Source organism: Diaphorina citri, unplaced genomic scaffold, assembly GCF_000475195.1.
Source record: "Diaphorina citri unplaced genomic scaffold, Diaci psyllid genome assembly version 1.1 scaffold23, whole genome shotgun sequence".
Lineage (NCBI taxonomy): Eukaryota > Metazoa > Arthropoda > Insecta > Hemiptera > Psyllidae > Diaphorina > Diaphorina citri.
The window spans coordinates 289,413-312,141 of NW_007377461.1; the positions used below are offsets into that span (position 1 = coordinate 289,413).

Consider the following 22,729-nt stretch of genomic DNA (forward strand, 5'->3'; position numbering starts at 1 on the left):
TTTTTTTTTTTTTTTGATCAGTATTGACTGACTTTTGTATTACTAATTTACTAGTGAAGTGAGATCAATTGATTGAAGACTGATTGACCGACTGAAAGTTGTATGTATTTTAGAAGTAGAAAGATTCAATGGTAGGCCATTGTACACTGTCCGAAAAGTGATGAAAAATATTTTGTAATAAAGTACATACGAGGTGAGTGATACAATTATTATGTAAGTAGGTGAGTGATACAATTATAATATAAGTGATACAATTAAGAATATTATTCTTAAAGGTTCTATATTATTCTTAAATTGATTGCCTTATAATGCGTAGCATAAATTATGCAAACAATTTTTTTAAAAGTAAAAGTTTCTGCGAGTACATATTAGATTTTGTTCTATATGATCCAGGTCTATAGTCCATTATTTGGGCTGTTTGAAGCTCATTATTAGATCCTGTTCTTGTTTTTTGATCAGTATTGACTGACTTTTGTATTACTAATTTACTAGTGAAGTGAGATCAATTGATTGAAGACTGATTGACCGACTGAAAGTTGTATGTATTTTAGAAGTAGAAAGATTCAATGGTAGGCCATTGTACACTGTCCGAAAAGTGATGAAAAATATTTTGTAATAAAGTACATACGAGGTGAGTGATACAATTATAATATAAGTGATACAATTAAGAATATTATTCTTAAAGGTTCTATATTATTCTTAAATTGATTGCCTTATAATGCGTAGCATAAATTATGCAAACAATTTTTTTAAAAGTAAAAGTTTCTGCTTAAAGGTTCTATAAGAATAATATAGAACCTTTAAGAATAATATGAGATTTAAAAGTAAAAGTTTTATTTTATTGGTGTCTAGAATTTTAATTATTAACCGTAATTTCTTGTGAAAGTTTTTTGAAAGGAAAATTTACAAAAAAAATCTCTTTTAAAGAAAAATGCCCAAAAATCCTCTTTTGAAGGGGGAAAACTGCCACAAAAAAAATTTGGCGCCGCTTTTCTTTCCGAAGCCATTGAAAATTGAGATCACTATTTTAAATTGATGTCTAGAATTTTAAATATTGACATTTGAGGACAATTTTTTTTATTTATTATTATTATTATTATTATTATTATTATTATTATTATTATTATTTTCTGAGCTTGGAGTATTTTTATTATTATATTTTCATAATTAGAGCAGTGATTAGTGTTATTTTTAGGGTTAGGTTAAATATACAAAAAGGAGCTTTTCTTTTCCATGGACATGACTTCTGCATAATTACCGGTATCTTGTTTGTTTGGTTACAATTACCACCATCCAAGCCCAACCTAAAAATCTTTGAGAAATTCCTAATAAGAACATACAAGGTATATAAATCCACTATGTGTACTTTTGCAGTTGGATGTACATAGGTAGGTAGGCTAACTGTTTGCTCTACCACTTAATTATTACTCCCTTTATTTCTATTTTTGGTACTTGTGCAGAAGTCTCGTCCGTGGAATATTGCTACCAAAGGAACTGGCACAAACAAGCAGTGACCAGTGTTATTATAGGGTTAGGTTAAACACAAGGAGTTTTCACAATTAGAGCAGTGATTAGTGTTATTATAGGGTTAGGTTAAATACAAAAAGGAGCTTTTCTCTTCCACGGATGTGACTTCTGCATAATTACTCTACTTTCTTTCTGACTTGGCCTTAAAACAGAGTGGAGTAGAGAGCAAAGCACTTGGAACATCAAGCAGGTTGAGCCAGCCTAGTTAGCTTGGTTGGAATACAAAAAGGAGCTTTTCTCTTCCACAGATGTGACTTCTGCATAATTACCCTATTTTCTGACTTGGCCTTAAAACAGAGTGGAGTAGAGAGCAAAGCACTTGGAACATCAAGCAGGTTGAGCCAGCCTAGTTAGCTTGGTTGGTGGTGTGTCTGCCTTGTAAGTGCTAGGCCATGGGTTTGATTCCTGCCCGAGGTGGATTTTATCCTGATGGGATAATGTTCGTTCTTTGAACAGCTGGTTTTCCTCCTATCCTGTCTTCCCTTTCTTTGATTTTGGGATGGTAAGACCTTAGCAATCAAGTACAGTTCCCTCTGTCAAAAAAAAAAAAAAAAAAAAGGTTGAGAGAAGCAACAAATTCAAAATGCATAGACCTGACAGGGTAAAGCTCTATGCTCTTAGCTTTCTACTTGACTATGTTTTTAACCTTAAGCTGCCAATTCCTTACCTTTGGGTCTACAATCTGCTAACTCCTGGGTGTTGAAGTTTTCTAACTTCTGGGTGTGGAGACTGTTTGGGTGTAGTCTCCTTGCATGGTCAGAGGTTAACTAACAGTGTCTGAATTGAGTGTAAAACACTGCTTCTAAGTACTAAGCTTTCAAACCAAGTCCTCATGAGGCAGAGTGCACCCCAATAGCCAGCAGTATCTCTAAGACAGTCAGCCATCTAAAGTTTGTGAAGTAGAAAGAGGGTCACAAAGTTAGAGTCTTCAATAATGTAGGTAACAGTCTTCAATAATGTAGGTAGTCTCCTATCCACATACCAACCATGCACAATATGTATCTATTGATTATAAGATTATTATTTTTGTCAAGATTTTATGCCATTGTTTGACCTTTGTACCTAAACTGTCATCGGGTTATCTATGTTGACAATAACAGTAGGTAGGCCTTGAATAGAAGTGCTGTGTAACACAAAGTAGCTCTAAAATAGTAGCACCTAGACAGGTAAATATTTGTAAACTACTGTGATAGTGAAGGTTTTTTGTGCACCAACCTAAACCTACCTTGCATTTGTGTTTATTTTGCCTCTATGTAATGGCCAAGATCACAAATCAAATCCATTGTTCTGAAGTACTTACTTACTTGATTTTCTCATGAACATTTCCACACAACTCTGAATTTGACCTTGCAATTCTTCATATCAACAGAAAGGTGTGTCTGAATTTGTGGCTTTTTTTCACTCTCTTCCCCAACTTCAAGACTAAACTCAGGACTTTAGTATGGGAAGCAAATGCCCAAATGAGCATTGCCCATTCCCTGAATATTCAACTGACTATTGAATACAACTCACACTTGTACTTTCCATTTTGGTGCTGAGTCAACACAATAACAATTGAAATATGAGTTAAATAATGTTATTACTTGATTCTTTTTCAGGTTCCATTGAAGATTCTATCAAGTTGTCTGAATGACTACCGATCTATGTCACGTGACCACGTCACCGTGTTTAGGCTGACTGTTCTCCAATGGGCAAGTGTTTATCATGCTTCCATGTACGTACCACTGAGCAACTGCCATCTGATAGCAACAGCTTTGTAGAAAACCACGTTGAGAAACAAGAAGCTGGTAAGTGGTTTTTTTATACCTACCATTATTAATGGTTATTTTACAATACTTGGTCTCTTTAACAGCCAGGGTGGGCCTCTGAGTGAAATTTTGCTAGTTTTTGATGAATAAATTCCAACAATTAAAGAGTCTGCCTCTTAAGTTAAGGGAGATATTTTAATTTTTAATACATGGGTTTCTGTGGGTAAACACCATGGACTAAGTTTGGGCAGATGGCAGTCAGGGTGTTGAAATTAAAAAATCATATCTCCTTGGTACTTATATATAAAAAAAAAGTATGACATTAATAATTATACTGCTTAGATCTTTATGTTCATCTGTTCTTTTTTTACAACTATTTTTTTTTTAGGCTGATGATTCCCCCTTAGTTGACACAACCTCAATACATTATAGATCATTATAGATAGATAGATAGAGGGGTGACATAGATCGGTACATTATGTATTGAGGTTTAGACAGAGGGTAACGTCTCCTTATTTCTCTAATAATACATATGTTTCAAAAATTGTCATGTACCCATCTATATTATATGAAATAAAAAAGAAAGTAAAAAAGACTTAAGAGACTCATTTTCATTCTTTACGAACTTCCCCACTCTGCCACTCTCCCATTTTCAGATCTTCCCACCGAAGTGAATCGTCAGGACGATGGCAGTCAGGGTGTTGAAGTTAAATCATATCTCCTTTGTTATATATATATAAAAAAAAGTATGACAATAATATACTGCTTAGATCTTCATGTTCATCTGTTCTTTTTTTACAACTATTTTTTTAGCCTGATGATTCCCCCTTAGTCGACACAACCTCAATACATTATGTATTGAGGCTTAGACAGGGGGTAACGTCTCCTTATTTCTCTAATAATACATATGTTTCAAAAATTGTCATGTAAGTACCCATCTATATTATATGAAATAAAGAGAAGTAAATGTTGAAAAGAAAAAAAGAAAAAAAAAAGTAAGAGACTCATTTTCATTCTTTACGAACTTCCCCACTCTGCCACTCTCCCATTTTCAGATCTTCCCACCGAAGTGAATCGTCAGGACACGCACCTAGACGACGACAAGAACCACCTCGCCGACGGCACGTTCGACAAGAGCGCTGTCTCGATGAGTAACGGCACAGGCAGGAACTATCTCAAGTCCCAATCCTCCAGTCTGGCCAGCATGCAGCGGTCGACTCGCCACTCGATGCTCAAACGAAACAATGACAACGGGTCGCACTCGACCGCGCCGAGCGTTTCCGAAAGCAAAATCGTCGCGCTGTTTGAAACTTATAGGTAGGTTCCCTTTTTTTAAGAGGTTTGATAGAGGGAACTGTCTATCTGGCTGTCTGGGGGACGTTAAACAGGGGGTAGACCAGCTTGGTCTGGCTGGGGGACTTTAAACAGGAAGTAGACCAGCTTAGTCTGAGGAACTGTAACTGCTAAGGTCTTATCCGCCCCGGGCTAGAATCAAACCCGCGACCTAGTGCTTGCAAAGCAGATGCGCTGCCAACCAAGCTAACTAGACTGGCGCTGTTCCCTTGGATTCTCAATTAAACAGGTTCGACTATTCTATTTTATAATTTCTATTCTATTCCAGAGATAAAGACTGTACGGAGGAGGATGCTATTCTAGCGGATGGGATAGAACAGTTATGCGCAGATCTGGCGCTAAGTCCGGATGATGTCCGCATATTGGTGTTTGCGTGGAAATTGGACGCGCAACAGATGTGCAAATTCACACGCGCAGAGTTTGTGTGCGGATTAAAAGCGATGAATGTAGAGACAGGTTCGACTATTCTATTTTATAATTTCTATTCTATTCCAGAGATAAAGACTGTACGGAGGAGGATGCTATTCTGGCGGATGGGATAGAACAGTTATGCGCAGATCTGGCGCTAAGTCCGGATGATGTCCGCATACTGGTGTTTGCGTGGAAATTGGACGCGCAACAGATGTGCAAATTCACACGCGCAGAGTTTGTGTGCGGATTAAAAGCGATGAATGTAGACAATATTAAAGGTGAGTCATGCTTGTCTAATTGAAAAAAAAAAGATGAGTGTTTCACCGCCGTTTTTAGTTCCTAGCAATGAAACAACTACTACATTACCTACCTCGGTGGTGTAGTGGTCAAGGCGCTCACGGAAAAATTGTTACCAAAGCATGTTTAACTCATTCTTGACCTTTGAACTTTGATAGGTACCTCCTATGGCAAACGTATTGCATTCAACAGAATATTGTAACAAGTTCATACTTTGGGTACCCCTTATAATGTCCAATTTAGTCCAGCCCATGGAAAACCTGTGTACCAAAGTCCAAATACCCATATGGGCCTCTGTCATACCCGCATTACATAACTGGTAACTAGGTAGATATCTTGGTACTTGTGCAGAAGTCACGTCCGTGGAATATTGCTACCAAAGGAACTGGCACAAACAAGCAGTGACCAGTGTTATTATAGGGTTAGGTTAAATGCAAGAAGGAGTTTTCATAATTAGAGCAGTGATTAGTGTTATTATAGAGTTAGGTTAAGTACAAAAAAGAGCTTTTCTTTTCCATGGACGTGACTTCTGCATAATTACCGGTATCTTGTTTGTTTGGTTACAATTACCACCATCCAAGCCCAACCTAAAAGTTGGGGGGGAGGGTGCTCCCCTATGTACATATGTGGCCCGCATACACATGGAAGTTGGAAACCCCTGACCTATAACATCTATTACCTATTCTACCTTGTACCTAATACGCTCACTTCCGTACGATATCCTAAATATAACCTGCGAAACTTATCTATTTATTATTACCTATTTGTGGTGAAGCTCAAAGCCTCTCTGCAATTTTTGTGGATATAACAGTAATCATGCGTGCCTGTAAAGTAGGTACAGCATTACCAAGTGTCTCTGACCATTTCTCTCCTTTCTATAAGTTCTCTTTTCACCTTGGTAGTACCGCTACTGGTCGGTACTTGGTTGTCTTCATAAAGCTGAGGACAGTATTATTTTACTAAAACAATGTCAGGGGATCTGAATTCGGGCTCCAGTGGCCTATAAATGGAGGAGTTGCAATTGGGAAAATATTATTAATAAAAGGTCGATTCCTACGTACAAAGTTGTGAAAAATCCAAATCTGAGGTAAAAACTCCAAAAAAGTAACTTTCAAAGGTCGAAAATTTAATTTTTAATTGCCGTTCTAATGAAAAAGTTCAAAAGAGTTGTGACGTCAGATTTCACGTCAAACTACGCAGAAAGGCTTGCGCAAACAAACGAAGCGGGAGTCATGAATTATGACGTCATCGTGTACGGGAGCGTATGCCGTGACGTCAAACTTGACGATTTACCGGTATTTTTTAAATCGATTTATCTTGGGATCTAGAAGTCGTAGGAGAAAAAGAAAAATTCCGTTGGTCCTCATTTTTCCTGCTCTATGACTTTGAAACATCACCCAAGTAAGCGCAACTGATATATTGCAAAAAGCAACTTCCCACTCCCCATTCCCTAAATCTCCCTTTCCATTTCGGACCCAAAAACTTCTGGAAGCCTCAAAACGGATATATCTCAAACTGTTTCCAAGATTCTGTTTCCTTTTCCATTGACGTGTATAGACACCTTACACATACGTACATATTTTACGCATGCTTTAAAAGGTAGAGTAATAGAAAGTGAAAATATCACCTATATTGAACGTGTAAGGCTTGCTTCGTACCTACTTGAGGTGGAGGATATTATAAAACCGTAATGAGGTAAATCCACTCATAGTCTACTGTAGGGACTTGTATTGTAATTATTGTATCTGTAATGAAATGTAAAGTACGCCCAGAGTGTGGATATGTCACGGGATAAGACCGGAGAGCGAGTAGGTAAATGTAGAATTTCCCCGTTAAATCTAGGATTGTGTACATTGAACTAATGTCTCAGGTGAGATCATCAGCCAGCTTAAAGAAGTGTAAAGTCTTTTCGGAGAACTTTAGAATGACATAGGTATCAGGTTTTGATTATTAATAGTTTTTAATAATAATAAATTTTTAATCAGGGATTATACCAGCCTGAATTTCCCTTGCTAAAGAAATAGCAAAGGTTGAGTGCGAAGGGCGTCCACTCGTAAAATTTGTAGCCAAAACCAAACGTAGAATTTCCCCGTTAAATCTAGGATTGTGTACATTGAACTAATGTCTCAGGTGAGATTATCAGCCAGCTTAAAGAAGTGTAAAGTCTTTCGGAGAACTTTAGAATGACATAGGTATCAGATTTTGACTATTAATAGTTTTTAATAATAATAAATTTTTCTTTCTTGGTCTGGCCGGGGGACTTTAATCAGGGATTATACCAGCCTGAATTTCCCGTGCTAAAGAAATAGCAAAGGTTGAGTGCGAAGGGCGTCCACTCGTAAAATTTGTAGCCAAAACCAAATGTCAGCCCAAAGCAATCACCCTAAGTTAAGGCTGACGAAAAACGCCGACCCCGTCTGTACACGGGAAAAGGCGAAGAAAAAGATATTTTTTTAGAGGTGGTCCCCCCATAAGTAGGACCCCAATAGGATCGAACCTGATTCCTTCGGACAGCCCGGAGTCCCAGGGTATCTATAACGCGTTCTGATTTTCCGCTAATCAAACCGATATCGACAGTACCTTCAATGTGGCCCTAGTCTAGGTCGAATTGTCGAATTATAAGTGCAATAAAAAAAAAAAATTCTATCGACTAATGGGTTATAATTGAATGTGAATTAAATATTTTTTTACAATCCAAGAAGCATTATGGTCTTGTGGTTTGATGTCCCGGCAGTTTTTCTCGTGTTCCAAGTGACGATTTTTCTAATAGGTAAGTGCGAGCCGTTGGTTTCTTTATTTTTATTTATTTTTTTTTTTTTTTCTCTCTCTCTTTTTGTGATTTTTATTTTGGTCTTTTTTATATATTTTTTTTTATATTGACTTTTCCTTTTTTCTCCATCTGTTTCGTATTTTTTATTATTTTTACCCCCTTTTGTGAGTTTTGTTTCCTTGAATTATTTAGTTATTTTGTAATTTTCACGAATCAAAGTTGCCGGACCCTAAACTATTTTTATTTTAAAGAGCAGAATTGATTTTGTTTTCAGATGGCTCCCCTCTACACAGATCTCGACTCAAGTCCAGTTATGGCCGGTCCAAATTTGGAAAGCTTCCTTTTCACGTAAGTGTGAAATATGTAACTTTTTTTTTCTGTTTTTCAGTTTCTTCTGGGATTCTGGGCTTGGTTTAAAGTTTAATCCTAAATGTGTTTCTAAAAACCGACGCGACACTACAAAAAGCTTCCTTTTCACGTAAGTGTGAAATATGTAACTTTCTTTTCTGTTTTTCAGTTTCTTCTGGGATTCTGGGCTTGGTTTAAAGTTTAATCCTAAATGTGTTTCTAAAAACCGACGCGACACTACAGTTTAGTGATCATCCACCACAATAACATCTACACTGATGGATTTTTTGTTATACTTAAATGTAATATTCTGATCTTTTTTCTTTTTTTTTCCAGGCCGTGGTTCATTCACAATAACATCTACACTGATGGATTTTTTGTTATACTTAAATGTAATATTCTGATCTTTTTTCTTTTTTTTTCCAGGCCGTGGTTCAAGCGTCATCTCCGGGATACGAACCCGAGTCTCTCAGTTGTGAGGCGTTCATAGTCGACCACCGCCATGTGCTAACTTTAGCCTCATGTGTTCAAAGGTAAGTTGTTTTTACTGGTAGGCGCCTCTTTTTTGTACTAATCAAAAATCTTCACAGAATTCGGCCTACCCAAATTGGAAACAGCGAATTACCTTCTAAAGAATCTAAAGTAATATTTTTGATAAATATTATTTTAGATTTAAAAAAAAGCAAAAAAGCAAGTTTCATCTTCGGGTAAATATTTTGGGAGTTATGTTGAAAAACATGCACACATACTTAAAACTATTTCGTTCGTTCAATAACTATAGTATTTTTCGAAATATTCTTACTGATTTTTGACTATTTTCTTTAGATCATATACCTACTCGTGTTTTGTTGAAAATAGTAATCATCAAATCCATTATCTTTATTATGGATATCACATTATCACAGTGTTAAACTCAAACATCTATCTCGACCTTATAATAGATCAAAATAATGAGAGAGATTAACATTATAGCTGTGCAATTCAATCGGAACCTAGGTACATACATAGGTACGAATCTACATACATCTACAAATATAGGAAACTCTCAAATCTTTATCTAGGTATCAAAATTGATAACTGGTTCATCCATTTGAATATGGCAGCAAGGATTCATCTAAAAAGTAGGCTACGTTGCCAAACGTGTCAAAGGTTCACGGTAGAATATCTTTAAAGGAGGAAGGTACATTGCACAGTGCTTCCTCCCACAATGATACTTTTTTTTTTGATAAATAGGTAAATAAATGTTTATGTTGATTGAAAATAAAACTATAGAAATAAAATAATTAATTACTAAAAAACTGAAATTAGAACAACACGATGTCTCCTAAATCCAGATAGGTAATGATAATGAATGATCACAAACATACCAAATTGCATAATAAGTACCCGATGCGAGTATTAAAAATAGATACCATCTTTACCTGTTCTAGAATTCAACCTCTTGGACTTGACCCTCAAAAAAAAGGTTACAGATCGAAGCTACCTCTGCTTTTTAAAAGAGAGAGTTTATAAAAATAGACCTTTACCTTAATTGCAACAATGCAAGGAGTTCTCGCATTCTGATTGGTTCTTTCATTTTGGGTCGATGACTCCTTGCTGCCATATTCATCTGGATGAATCATAGGTACATACATAGGTACGAATCTACATACATCTACAAATATAGGAAACTCTCAAATCTTTATCTAGGTATCAAAATTGATAACTAGGTGAAAAATGTGGTTGTCTATTCAGAGGATTTCTTGAGGGATGTTTCATCCCCCAAAAGTCCGATGTTTCCCAAAATGTAAAGAGCAAATTTCATTTGTGTTTTAACCAAGATCTGACGAATCGTTTGAGCAAATTGTCTTTTGCATGTTGAACATTTTTGCTAAATTTCATCAAACTTGGTCGAATTAACAAAAGAGATAAATACGTAATCGCCGAGTTTAAAATTTTAAACTCACTCTGGAAATACCTAAATGTTTTCCAAGTTTATTGGCTTGGCGGGGCGGAGCGCTACCGTGCTTAATACTCGTAATTCGTTCTGTAGGTACATTTTATTGAAATGTGTGTGTTGAACTCATTAGAAATATGTCCATCTAATCAATAATTATTATTCTTAGATATATCTAATTGTCTGGGGGACTTGAACATATTTTCCTACATCTTATCGCGAATCAAGTACCTACCCACTTGAACCGAAAAAACAAAAAATCCCTTCGTGTGACAAGTTGTGAGTACTTTATACTGTTTTTGTCCAGGGATGACAATTGTCTGTTTTTTCGCGCCTGGATGACAGTTTCTGTCTGTTTTTCCCCTTCATATTTTGCAGAAATCAAAAGCCTGGAAAATTGGTTTTAAAGGTGTGTCCACTCATAGTCGACCGGCCATCGATCGATGACAACTGAAACCGTACCCTGCCTTGACAATATAGATTCACCTCGTCGATCGACGGCCTTTCGACTATGTGTGGACACACCTTTTGGTACGTTACAAGTACCTATTCTCATAGTCGACCGGCCATCGATCGATGACGACTGAAACCGTACCCTGCCTTGACAAAATAGATTCACCTCGTCGATCGACGGCCTTTCGACTATGTGTGGACACACCTTTTGGTACGTTACGAGTACCTACCTATATGTTGCCAGATTTATTATTATTTCCGCTGTTGAGAAACGGGCTGCTCCTTTGTTTGTTTACATGCCGAAATAAGGCCGAAAAAAATTGACCTCTAGGTACTTCAGCAGTCCATAGCTCTTTCATTATCTCCGGCTCCTTGAACGATATAGGAACAATCGAACATCTTTTCCCCTTTCACCAAACTGTCATCTCTGTGTGGGACACAATATAGGTCTATAGGGAAAAGTTCTCCCTTTATTCCTTTAAGTCACCCATCCCTTTATTGGCCTTGCTCGGCGTAACTTAACATAGGTGCCGCTAAAACCGATCTTAAAATAACGACTGAAGTGTTATCTAAAACTTTCTCGCTTTAAGTTCATAGGTCGTCACGACAAATTTCAAGATCAGAGCTCATTTGTATGAGAAAATGTGGAAAAATCCCCCAAAAACCAGTTCTTTTTTTCTTGCGTTTTTTTGGATTTTTGGTTTTCTGGACAAAATTTGCACCACCAGTTTTGTGTTCCTGGTAAAAAGACCTTTAATTTGATATATACATAGGTCGACCAGGTTTGGATAAGTCCTTCTATGGGGACAGGGTACGTTACAAGTACCTATATGTTGCCAGATTTATTATTATTTCCGCTGTTGAGAAACGGGCTGCTCCTTTGTTTGTTTACATGTCGAAATAAGGCCGAAAAAAAATTGGACCTCTAGGTACTTCAGCAGTCCATAGCATCTTATCTTCGGCTGAAAATCATTATCTCCGGCTCGTTGAACGATATAGGAACAATCGAACATCTTTTCCCCTTTCACCAAACTGTCATCTCTGTGTGGGACACAATATAGGTCTATAGGGAAACGTGCCAAGTACCCACATCCAAAATACCCCAAAGTACCTAAGGGACACGTCAATTCGATTTCTATACTAGTGTCAATGTATTGTTTATCTCGGATTTGATTCAAATTTTGTCGATGTCAACATGATGGATTAGGTCAACACCGTACCGTGTACGTGGCGAATCAGGGGACATGGTTACCGGGCCTAAATAACTAGTATAGGTCTACAATCTACATGTTAAAATGCACCTTGGACAATGCCCAATGGGCATAGGCGCAAGCGTAGAGGCATAAAAAATAATAAACTATTTAATAAAAGTTAACTGAAGGCGGCTGAGGTATATTTTGATAGCTACACACAGTATTGAAAACAACAAACCACCCAGTTCCATTATCACCTAGCAACCAAATTATCAACTGAAAAACTCTTCCAAGTTCTGAGACATCTCTTTATCTGTACATAATTCTCTGTTCACATTTCTATTTCAATAAACCTTCTCCTTATCATACAAATCCTACCCTTGTCCTTTGTTCAATCCTTCCTACAATTAAAAGATACAATAGCGGCCTGCACGTGGTCTGGAAAATTGTCTATGGCCAAGAGGGTGTCGTAAACACGTCGATATTATAAACTTTTTTTCCCCATGATGTTGTTATGTGTGATACATTCCTAGGGTGTATCATGCCCATGATTATAATTCACCGGGTATGGAGTTGACATTTAAAGGTGACTTGAAAAAGTTCATACTCGATAAATTTACGCAACATAAAGTTAACACGATGCTGTAGATCTTTGGCTGTCAGTAGGTTGAAATAAAGTTATAACCAAGATTGATCTATTATTTCAGAATATCGTCCGGTCCTTCGCCCTTAGAAGTTCAAGTCGACCAACAGACGGAGCCAATTGTCCAAATTGTCTACCACCCATCTAACTCAACGGATCTGGCCCTTCTGCGTGTAAGTTGGATGAATTTGAAAATTTAGATCCAACTTGTGAACAATCTTTTCTTTCCGTACATGTGGCTGAACACTGGAGAAATTAAATTTAATTTGGTATTCCGAACACGTAAAGTAAAATAAAAAATAGCGCGAACGACCTACTGTCCGTAGAGTTAAAGCGCTTTAAGGAGGAAAAAATACAAAATAAAGTACGAAAACATCTCTTAAAAAAGAGGTAAAATATCATGCCTCGTCTGGGATTGAAACCACTCGAACCTCTCGAAGAAGTTTTGTTAAAACCAGGGAAAAATATATGCTATCCAAAATTATGGATTTGTTTAATTTATAAATGTCATTAATCTTTTCTTTCCCAGGTTGCACATGAAATCGAATTCAAACCAAATGTTCAACCATTTGTTCCCGATGCATTCGAAAAATCCATCAACTATCACGCCTGCATGGATGTCAACACACAGGTATAATAATCATGAGACTTTTGATATTGTCCTTAACAAAATCTCAAAAAACGTTGGAAAATGTTGAAAGAGAAAATTGTTGTGTTCATGGGTATTCTTGAGGAACGGGAATCACCTGTGTAAAACATACGTGAAAATCTTGGCATATCTGTTGACTGATGCTTCCCACGATTCCCACATAGGACATTGTATTTTCTATGTGTAATTCATTTTTTTCCTTTGATTTTCATTTTAGGCGAACGCGATGGCCCTCCTGCTCTGTGCAAATCAACATAAATCACTGATGTGATTCCCACATAGCACATTGTATTTTCTGTGTGTAATTCATTTTTTTCCTTTGATTTTCATTTTAGGCGAACGCGATGGCCCTCCTGCTCTGTGCAAATCAACATAAATCACTGATGTCTAATCAAATTCGCCACGGTGAGAATAATGAAGACATTGTAAAAATTTGGAAATGGCTTCACTCCGTTTTGAAAACAGAAAAAACCAATAACTACAGAAATAAAGGCATGGGTAAAAGTTTGAAACCAAGACTAACGCCAGGTATTCAGGAAACGACTGAGACCACAGAATCTGGAGATACTCCAGAAACTGAAGAAACCATATCGCTAACCCATGCGCGTAGGAATCAAGGCTGTGGGTATCCTTTATCATTGTTATCAGCTCCCGTTTTGATCGGTACAAATTTTCAAAATCGGGAAATGGTTGGAAATATCCGTTTTGAGATCCCCTGATGTCAAAAAAGTAATTTTTAGCCCATGGTCTGTACGTATGTACGTACTACAGGTTTAAATGGGAAAAGGTGGTATACAAAATATCTCAAGAACGGTTTGCCGTAGAGCAGTGGTTCCCAACCTTTTTTAGACAAATACCCCTTTTTAAGCTCAAATTTAGCCATTACCCCCCCCCCTAAAAAGTTACAACCGAGTCTACAGAATCTGGAGATACTCCAGAAACTGAAGAAACAACCGAGGCTTCAAAGAAAACAACCACACCCAGAAAGCCAACTGTACGTATTTACGTACGTATGTATGTACGTATTACAGGTTTAAATGGGAAAAGGTGGTATACAAAATATCTCAAGAACGGTTTGTCGTAGAGGATGAAATTTGATATGCTCTCTCGGTATGGTCCAAGGTCCAAGACTAACAATTTGGTAAAAATCGGACAGTCACTCATCCAGATATCAACCAAAGTCAATGTTACTTTTTGAGATAGAATATTTTCGACCAAAAATCGGCCGCCATATAGGCGGCTCGGGCTCGAAACTTGAAATTAGCGTGGGAGAAATAGTTGTATAGGTATTATGGTTAGCGCGATATCTATGTAATACGTTACACGCCAGTGTTGCCAAGTTGGATTTTTTTGAATTGCGTATTTTTTTTTCGCGGGCAAATTTTGCAGCGTGATATCTACGTAAAAATAACTTTATCTCGGAAAAGAGGGTACGATTTTTTTTTTATCTACCGTGTACGTGGCGAATCAGGGGACATGGTTACCGGGCCTAAATACCTAGTATACAATCTACATGTTGAAATGCACCTTGGACAATGCCCAATGGGCATAGGCGCAAGCGTAGAGGCATAAAAAATAATAAACTATTTAATAAAAGTTAACTGAAGGCGGCTGAGGTATATTTTGATAGCTACACACAGTATTGAAAACAACAAACCACCCAGTTACATTGTCACCTAGCAACCAACTTATCAACTGAAAAACTCTTCCAAGTTCTGAGACATCTTTTTATCTGTACATAATTCTCTGTTCACATTTCTATTTCAATAAACCTTCTCCTTATCATACAAATCCTACCCTTGTCCTTTGTTCAATCCTTCCTACAATTAAAAGATACAATAGCGGCCTGCACTTGGTCTGGAAAATTGTCTCTGGCCAAGAGGGTGTCGTAAACACGTCGATATTATAAACTTTTTCCCCCCATGATGTTGTTATGTGTGATACATTCCTAGGGTGTATCATGCCCATGATTATAATTCACCGGGTATGGAGTTGATATTTAAAGGTGACTTGAAAAAGTTCATACTCGATAAATTTACGCAACATAAAGTTAACACGATGCTGTAGACCTTTGGCTGTCAGTAGGTTGAAATAAAGTTATAACCAAGATTGATCTATTATTTCAGAATATCGTCCGGTCCTTCGCCCTTAGAAGTTCAAGTCGACCAACAGACGGAGCCAATTGTCCAAATTGTCTACCACCCATCTAACTCAACGGATCTGGCCCTTCTGCGTGTAAGTTGGATGAATTTGAAAATTTAGATCCAACTTGTGAACAATCTTTTCTTTCCGTACATGTGGCTGAACACTGGAGAAATTAAATTTAATTTGGTATTCCGAACACGTAAAGTAAAATAAAAAATAGCGCGAACGACCTACTGTCCGTAGAGTTAAAGCGCTTTAAGGGGGGAAAAAATACAAAATAAAGTACGAAAACATCTCTTAAAAAAGAGGTAAAATTTCATGCCTCGTCTGGGATTGAAACCACTCGACCCTCTCGAAGAAGTTTTGTAAAAACCAGGGAAAAATATACTCGTATGCTATCCAAAATTATGGATTTGTTTAATTTATAAATGTCATTAATCTTTTCTTTCCCAGGTTGCACATGAAATCGAATTCAAACCTCACATGAGACACCTCAATTGAATATTTTGTCTCTTTACCCCATGTTGGGGTGTAGGTAGGTACTCAGTCTCGTGAGGTCATTTCTTGTAGGACTCACAAAATTCGTTACTGCAAAGAGGTTGGTTGTAATAATATTTGCAAAGAGCTTCTAGCTCCTATGAAAACGAAAAGTAAATGGTATTACATTTTACATTTACAGGTACTACTAGAACTTCTACTTCTAGCATACCTACAACAGAGTCTTCAGAAGAGACGACTGAAACTGACGAAACTCTTGAAACAACAAAATCAACAGGTCATCGATCTAGTAGGTCTGTTGAAACAACTGAGGAAACATTAGATACCCAAGAGGTAACTGAGACTACCTCGGAATCCACGCCAACCACTGAAGAAACACTTGCGAAACAACAAAATCAACAGGTCATCGATCTAGTAGATCTGTTGAAACAACTGAGGAAACATTAGATACCCAAGAGGTAACTGAGACTACCTCGGAATCCACGCCAACCACTGAAGAAACACTTGAAACAGAAGAATCAACTACAGTTACCACAGAATCTGATGATACTCCTGAAACGCCAGAGACCACTGAAGCCCCTAAGAGAACAACCACCAACAAACCAATCACTCCAACTCACAAACCATCTACCACGTCAAAAACAACTACAGTAACCACAGAATCGGATGATACTCCTGAAACTCCAGAGACAACTGAAGCCCCCAGTAAAACAACAACGTCAAAAACAACTACAGTAACCACAGAATCGGATGATACTCCTGAAACGCCAGAGACAACTGAAGCCCCCAGAAAAACAACTACCAACAAACCAATTACTCCAACCCAAATACCAATTACTTCCACTTACAAACCGTCTACCACGCCAAAAATAACTACAGTAACCACAGAATCTGGTGACACTCCTGAAACCCCAGAGACAACTGAAGCCCCCAGGAAAACAAAAAACAGAAAAAACCAATAACTACAGAAATAAAGGCATGAGTAAAAGTTTGAAACCAAGACTAACGCCAGGTATTCAGGAAACGACTGAGACCACAGAATCTGGAGATACTCCAGAAACTGAAGAAACTGGCATGGGTAAAAGTTTGAAACCAAGACTAACGCCAGGTATTCAGGAAACGATTGAGACCACAGAATCTGGAGATACTCCAGAAACTGAAGAAACAACCGAAGCTTCAAAGAAAACAACCACACCTAGAAACTGAAGCCCCCAGGAAAACAACTACCACAGTCAAACCACTCATTACTACGAAAAGCTCACCAACCACAACCACATCCAAAACCACCATGGAATCTGATGATACTGAAGAAACACCGGAAACTACTGAGGCTTCTCGCAGTACAACCACTACTACAAGGAAAACAACTACCACAGTCAAACCACTCACTACTACGAAAAGCTCACCAACCACATCCAAAACCACCATGGAATCTGATGATACTGAAGAAACACCGGAAACTACTGAGGCTTCTCGCAGTACAACCACTACTACGTACAACCGAGACTACAGAATCTGGAGATACACCAGAAACTGAAGAAACAACCGAGGCTTCAAAGAAAACAACCACACCCAGAAAGAGTACAACCACTACTACTAGACCTTCTACTACCAATAAATCAACAACTTCACCCAAAACAACTACAGCATGGACGGAATCTAGTGACACACCAGAAACACCGGAAACTACTGAGGCTTCTAGTAGTACAACGTCAACGAGCAAGCCAACAACAACCAGCAAGCCAACGACAGTGACACACCAGAAACACCGGAAACTACTGAGGCTTCTAGTAGTACAACGTCAACGAGCAAGCCAACTACAACCAGCAAGCCAACGACATCCACCAACAAGCCAACAACATCAACCGACAAGCCAATATCATCAACCAGCCAGCCAACAAAGGTTCCTTCCAGTACTGCAAAAACTGTACCAACAACGATATCCACGTCTTCAAGGTCTCCTGACAAAACTAGCGTAACCACACCAAAATGATTTCCAGGACTATAGAGTATATGTATACGAGCTTGTTTAGACTGCGGGAGTAAAGGGCCTTTTCAGTCCTATCCCAGCAGGATAAACAAGGACAAGGTATATTCTATTCTATTTATTTCCAGGACTATGGAGTGTTAGGATTTGTACAGGGGTTTGTTCCTCGCATGTTGAAGAGAACAAAAAAACTAGGCCATCTACTGATGTTACCAGCGTAATGACTACCACAGCGGAAAATCCATACACTTATGATCCATCAAGCGGTTGGTCCGTTTCTTCATCCGTTGGCACTGTTGTGTTACTGTTGTGCAACGTTTTTGTCGTACGGTTTTTGAATATAGTGTAGTTTGGGGTTTACCGTTTACCTGCCGTTTTTTGATCAAATTGATACACTGTTTTTTCTTTCTTTGATTTGGTATATTGGTCTTCTTTTCAGGTATTTTATTAAGTGTCGCGGATTGGAAACTATCTAATATACCTATCGCGCGACTCTTAGTAGCGCGAAGTCGCGCTACGCCGCGTCGTGTGATCCAAATGTATGAAAATAATTCAGTTAATCTTACACCTGTCTCGGTGGCGTGGCGGTTAAGATGCTCGCCTGGTAAACAGGAGGGCATGGGTTCAATCCCAGCCGAAGAATTTTATTTGAGAATTTGACCACGTATCAATGGATCCCTAAAGGTTAGGTGGTACCTACCCCTAACTATATTTACTAATTTAAATGACTGATATTAGTTATAGGTAGATAGACCTAGGCTCACAGGCAAATTTCGCAAATCCGTTATAGAGGTACCGGTACCTACCTACCTAACCTAGAGATAACAGATGCCACGTATAAAAATAACTACCTACAATACAGGTTGCGACAGAAAAACACTGACAACGGCTCAGGGTAAGTAGACCTCATCATTTCCAACAAGGTTCTGTGGGTCATTTTCCTAACTTCGGCTTCGTTCCCGAGAAATGTCCAAAAAACCACCTGGAATCTGGAGATACTCCAGAAACTGAAGAAACAACCGAGGCTTCAAAGAAAACAACCACACCTAGAAAGCCAACAACACCTGTATTTACTAATTCAAATGACTGATATTATAGTTATAGGTAGATAGACCTAGGCTCACAGGCAAATTTCGCAAATTGGTTACCGGTACCTACCTAACCTAGAGATAACAGATGTCACGTATAAAAATAACTACCTACCTACAATACAGGGTGCGACAGAAAAACACTGACAGGGTAATTAAGTAGACCTCATCATTTCCAACAAGGTTCTGTGGGTCATTTTCCTAACTTCGGCTTCGTTCCCGAGAAATGTCCAAAAAACCACCTTTTAAAAAAATGCTGACCTTGTGTCAGTATTTAGGTCACAACTTTTTCATTTTAATTGCTAAACTATTTTTGTTAAAACCACGAGCCAGAGCACAAAATTTTGATCCGAATACCTAAACATGATCTCCGATTTCCGAAGTTCAGGTTTGATGTGCTTTTTCAAGCTCGAAAAAGATTTACCTTGTTATTTCCGATTTTTACGTTGCGAAACGCGGTTTTTGTCCGAAGAAATTTTGGAGCACAAGTCTTCATCTGCCAGCCTAGTTAGCTTAGTTGGGAGTGCGTCTGCCTTGTAAGCGCTGGGCGCGGGTTCAATTCCCGCCCGGGGCGGATTTTATCCTGATGGGATAATGTTCGTTCTCGGAGCGGCTGGCTTTCTCCTATCCTGTCTTTTGTTTCACTAAAATAGTCCTTCCTGAAAATCTCGGGAAAAAAACGACGGAGCAAATTTCCTTTCAAGCCAGTCTAACTACGCTGGCTTTGAAGAGGTTTTAAGGTTTACCTTAACTCATTCATGAGATGTACCTACTTCAAAGAATTCAGTTTTGCAAAGAAAATGATTCTTACTCAAATCTCGAGCTTTACAGACAAGTCGGAACACAAGAATCTAAACCAACCTGCCAGCCTAGTTAGCTTAGTTGGTAGTGCGTCTGCCTTGTAAGCGCTAGGCCGCGGGTTCGATTCCCGCCCGGGGCGGATTTTATCCTGATGGGATAATGTTCGTTCTCGGAGCGGCTGGCTTTCTCCTATCCTGTCTTCGTTCTCTCTTCGATTTCGGGACGATAAGACCATAGCAGTTACAGTTCCCTCTGTCAAAATGTCTTCGTTCTCTCTTCGATTTCGGGACGATATAAGACCAAAGCAGTTACAGTTCCCTCTGTCAAACCTCTTAAAAAAAAGGTCTTCATCTTTCAGGAAAACTTGCGCTTTATTCAAGGATCAGAATGAGACCTTTTTTGCTTTTTACCTCACGTCCTTCCCAGCGAAATAATCACTTGACTAGGTAGGTAGGTACCTGAAAAACAGACATGATGCTAGAAAACTATGTATACTGACCGGTGACCGGATAGGTACCGAGCCGAGATTGCCGAGAAGGGCTAATTTCTCCCCTAACCTAAAAGTGTGATCAGTGGTGTAGGACAAGAGGGGAAGTGGCCATGTACCCATGTAGGTGAAGTTGGCTACTTGTAATTCAAATGTAAACAAACCAAAACCAAGTAGCGCGTAAATTTGAATTTTGAAAACTTCCAGAAACAGAAAATAATGAGATAATGAGAAGTGATAAGAAAAAGTATTGTTATCAACTTATCACTGTTATTTGTAGAAATTGGTGATAAAGGTGTTTGTTCTTCAAGGGAAGCATTTACAGAGCCTATTGAACCGTTCAGTAGGTACAGGCTCATTAACGTAAATCTTAAACTTGGTGAGGTATGATTCCTTAAAAGTGTTTCTAATGAAGTCAGGGTTTGAAATCCAAAATACAGAAGTGGTTCACAATTACCGATGAGCCAATGTGAGTTTCTGCCTAGCATGGATACAACCAGAACTTCCAAGTTGGTAAGTATTTACCTACTAAATCTTGGTAAGCCAGCCTAGTTAGCTTGGAGGGAAGCACTACTACCTTGTAAATGCCAAGTTGTGGATTAGATTCCCACCTGGGGTGCAGTTTATCCTAAAGAGATAAGGTTTGTTCTGGGAACAGGTAGACCACAATCTAAGTTAGTAACTACCCATAGGATCTTAAGGTACTTGTGCAGAAGTCATGTCTGTGGAATATATAGGAACTGGCACAAACAAGCAGTGACCAGTGTTATTATAGGGTTAGGTTAAACACAAGAAGGCGTTTTCACAATTAGAGCAGTGATTAGTGTTATTATAGGGTTAGGTTAAATACGAAAAGGAGCTTTTCTTTTCCACGGAGGTGACTTCTGCATAATTACCCCCCATTTCAATGTAATACAACCTCAAATTCTAATTTTACAGAGTCCAATATTGCATGCCCTGTTGTCTGGATCAATATCGGGGACAGTGTCCACTATTCTCCTCCTAGGGTTAGGTTAAATAAAAAAAGGAGCTTTTCTTTTCCACGGATGTGACCTCTGCATAATTACCCCCATTTCAATGTAACACAACCTCAAATTCTAATTTTACAGAGTCCAATATTGCATGCCCTGTTGTCTGGATCAATATCGGGGACAGTGTCCACTATTCTCCTCCAGCCTCTGGATGTTATCAAGACCAGACTGCAAAGTAACCATGTACGGATTGTACGGTAGGTAGAAAACCTTGTCCACATCAATCTAGTAATTGACATGTCCGATTGGTAGGGATAGAATAGAATATACTTAAGTGCCATTCAATGGTTGACTAGAGTTCAAGATGAACCAACTAAATAAACATGGCTAGAGACCATCACCCTGATATATGGAAGATAGTAAAGATATCTTTCTCTTCTTCTGCCATCACATTTTGGCTACAGATGAAGCCGCTGCAACAACCTCCTTTTATTTTGAGTATGGACCTTTGGTAGGGATAGAATAGAATATACTTAAGTACCATTCAATGGTTGACTAGAGTTCAAGATGAACCAACTAAACGTGGCTAGAGACCATCACCCTGATATATGGAAGATAGAAAAGATATCTTTCTCTTCTTCTGCCATCACATTTTGGCTACAGATGAAGCCGCTGCAACAACCTCCTTTTATTTTGAGTATGGACCTTAGTTCCCTTTAGACCTTAGAGGTGAAGAGTCTTTTCCCTTTTACACCCCAAATAAAGGAGTGAGTGAGTTGTGAAAAAATAATTTAATACTTTCCACAGTGGACTAATCAGCTAGTGAGTCAGATCCTAAGTAGGTAGTTGATGCTTGTTATAATAATCAGAAGATATTGTCATGTTTTTAGACATCAGTCTACAAAAGACTCAAGAGTGGGACTTGTAAAAATCACAAGGGACATCATTGTGGAAGAAAAAGTAGCCAGGAAAACAACTACCAACAAACCAATCACTCCAACTCACAAACCACCTACCACGTCAAAAACAACTACAGTAACCACAGAATCGGATGATACTCCTGAAACTCCAGAGACAACTGAAGCCCCCAGAAAAACAACTACCAACAAACCAATTACTCCAACCCAAATACCAATTACTTCCACTTATAAACCGTCTACCACGCCAAAAATAACTACAGTAACCACAGAATCTGGTGACACTCCTGAAACCCCAGAGACAACCGAAGCCCCCAGGAAAACAACTACCACAGTCAAACCACTCACTACTACGAAAAGCTCACCAAACACAACCACATCCACATCCAAAACCACCATGGAATCTGATGATACTGAAGAAACACCGGAAACTACTGAGGCTTCTCGCAGTACAACCACTACTACTAGAGGAAAGTTCGCTCTTTTCAGGACATTGGATTTTGTATT

The 22,729-nt window shown here is 38.4% G+C and overlaps 2 protein-coding genes across 2 annotated transcripts in view; both read left to right on the forward strand.

The window, feature by feature from the left end:
• LOC103509515 (DCN1-like protein 3) overlaps positions 1-5,538 on the forward strand; it is a 9,437-nt gene extending 3,899 nt beyond the window's left edge. Inside the window, exons 2-5 of the mRNA XM_026823712.1 lie at positions 3,126-3,314; positions 4,331-4,592; positions 5,124-5,317; positions 5,495-5,538. Coding sequence (XP_026679513.1) covers positions 3,215-3,314; positions 4,331-4,592; positions 5,124-5,317; positions 5,495-5,538 — 600 coding nt within the window. The 5' untranslated portion in view covers positions 3,126-3,214. The remainder of the gene's footprint in view (positions 1-3,125; positions 3,315-4,330; positions 4,593-5,123; positions 5,318-5,494) is intronic.
• A 2,375-nt stretch (positions 5,539-7,913) lies between these two features.
• LOC103509524 (uncharacterized protein PB18E9.04c-like) lies at positions 7,914-22,453 on the forward strand. The gene is made up of 9 exons (XM_026823829.1): positions 7,914-8,106; positions 8,381-8,454; positions 8,881-8,987; positions 12,744-12,852; positions 13,209-13,310; positions 13,664-13,733; positions 16,153-16,248; positions 16,374-16,676; positions 22,274-22,453. The coding sequence occupies exons 1-9, from the start codon at positions 8,043-8,045 to the stop codon at positions 22,342-22,344; spliced, it is 996 nt and encodes a 331-aa protein (XP_026679630.1). The 5' UTR covers positions 7,914-8,042; the 3' UTR covers positions 22,345-22,453.
• Positions 22,454-22,729: the final 276 nt, after the last annotated feature.

Bases quoted from the DNA above. Each gene is read 5' to 3' on its own strand.
- LOC103509524 (XM_026823829.1), top strand. From the start codon at position 8,043: ATGGTCTTGTGGTTTGATGTCCCGGCAGTTTTTCTCGTGTTCCAAGTG. The intron at 8,988-12,743 runs GTAAGTTGTTTT...CTATTATTTCAG, and splicing joins TTAGCCTCATGTGTTCAAAG to AATATCGTCCGGTCCTTCGC. The intron at 13,311-13,663 runs GTATAATAATCA...TTTTCATTTTAG, and splicing joins GCATGGATGTCAACACACAG to GCGAACGCGATGGCCCTCCT.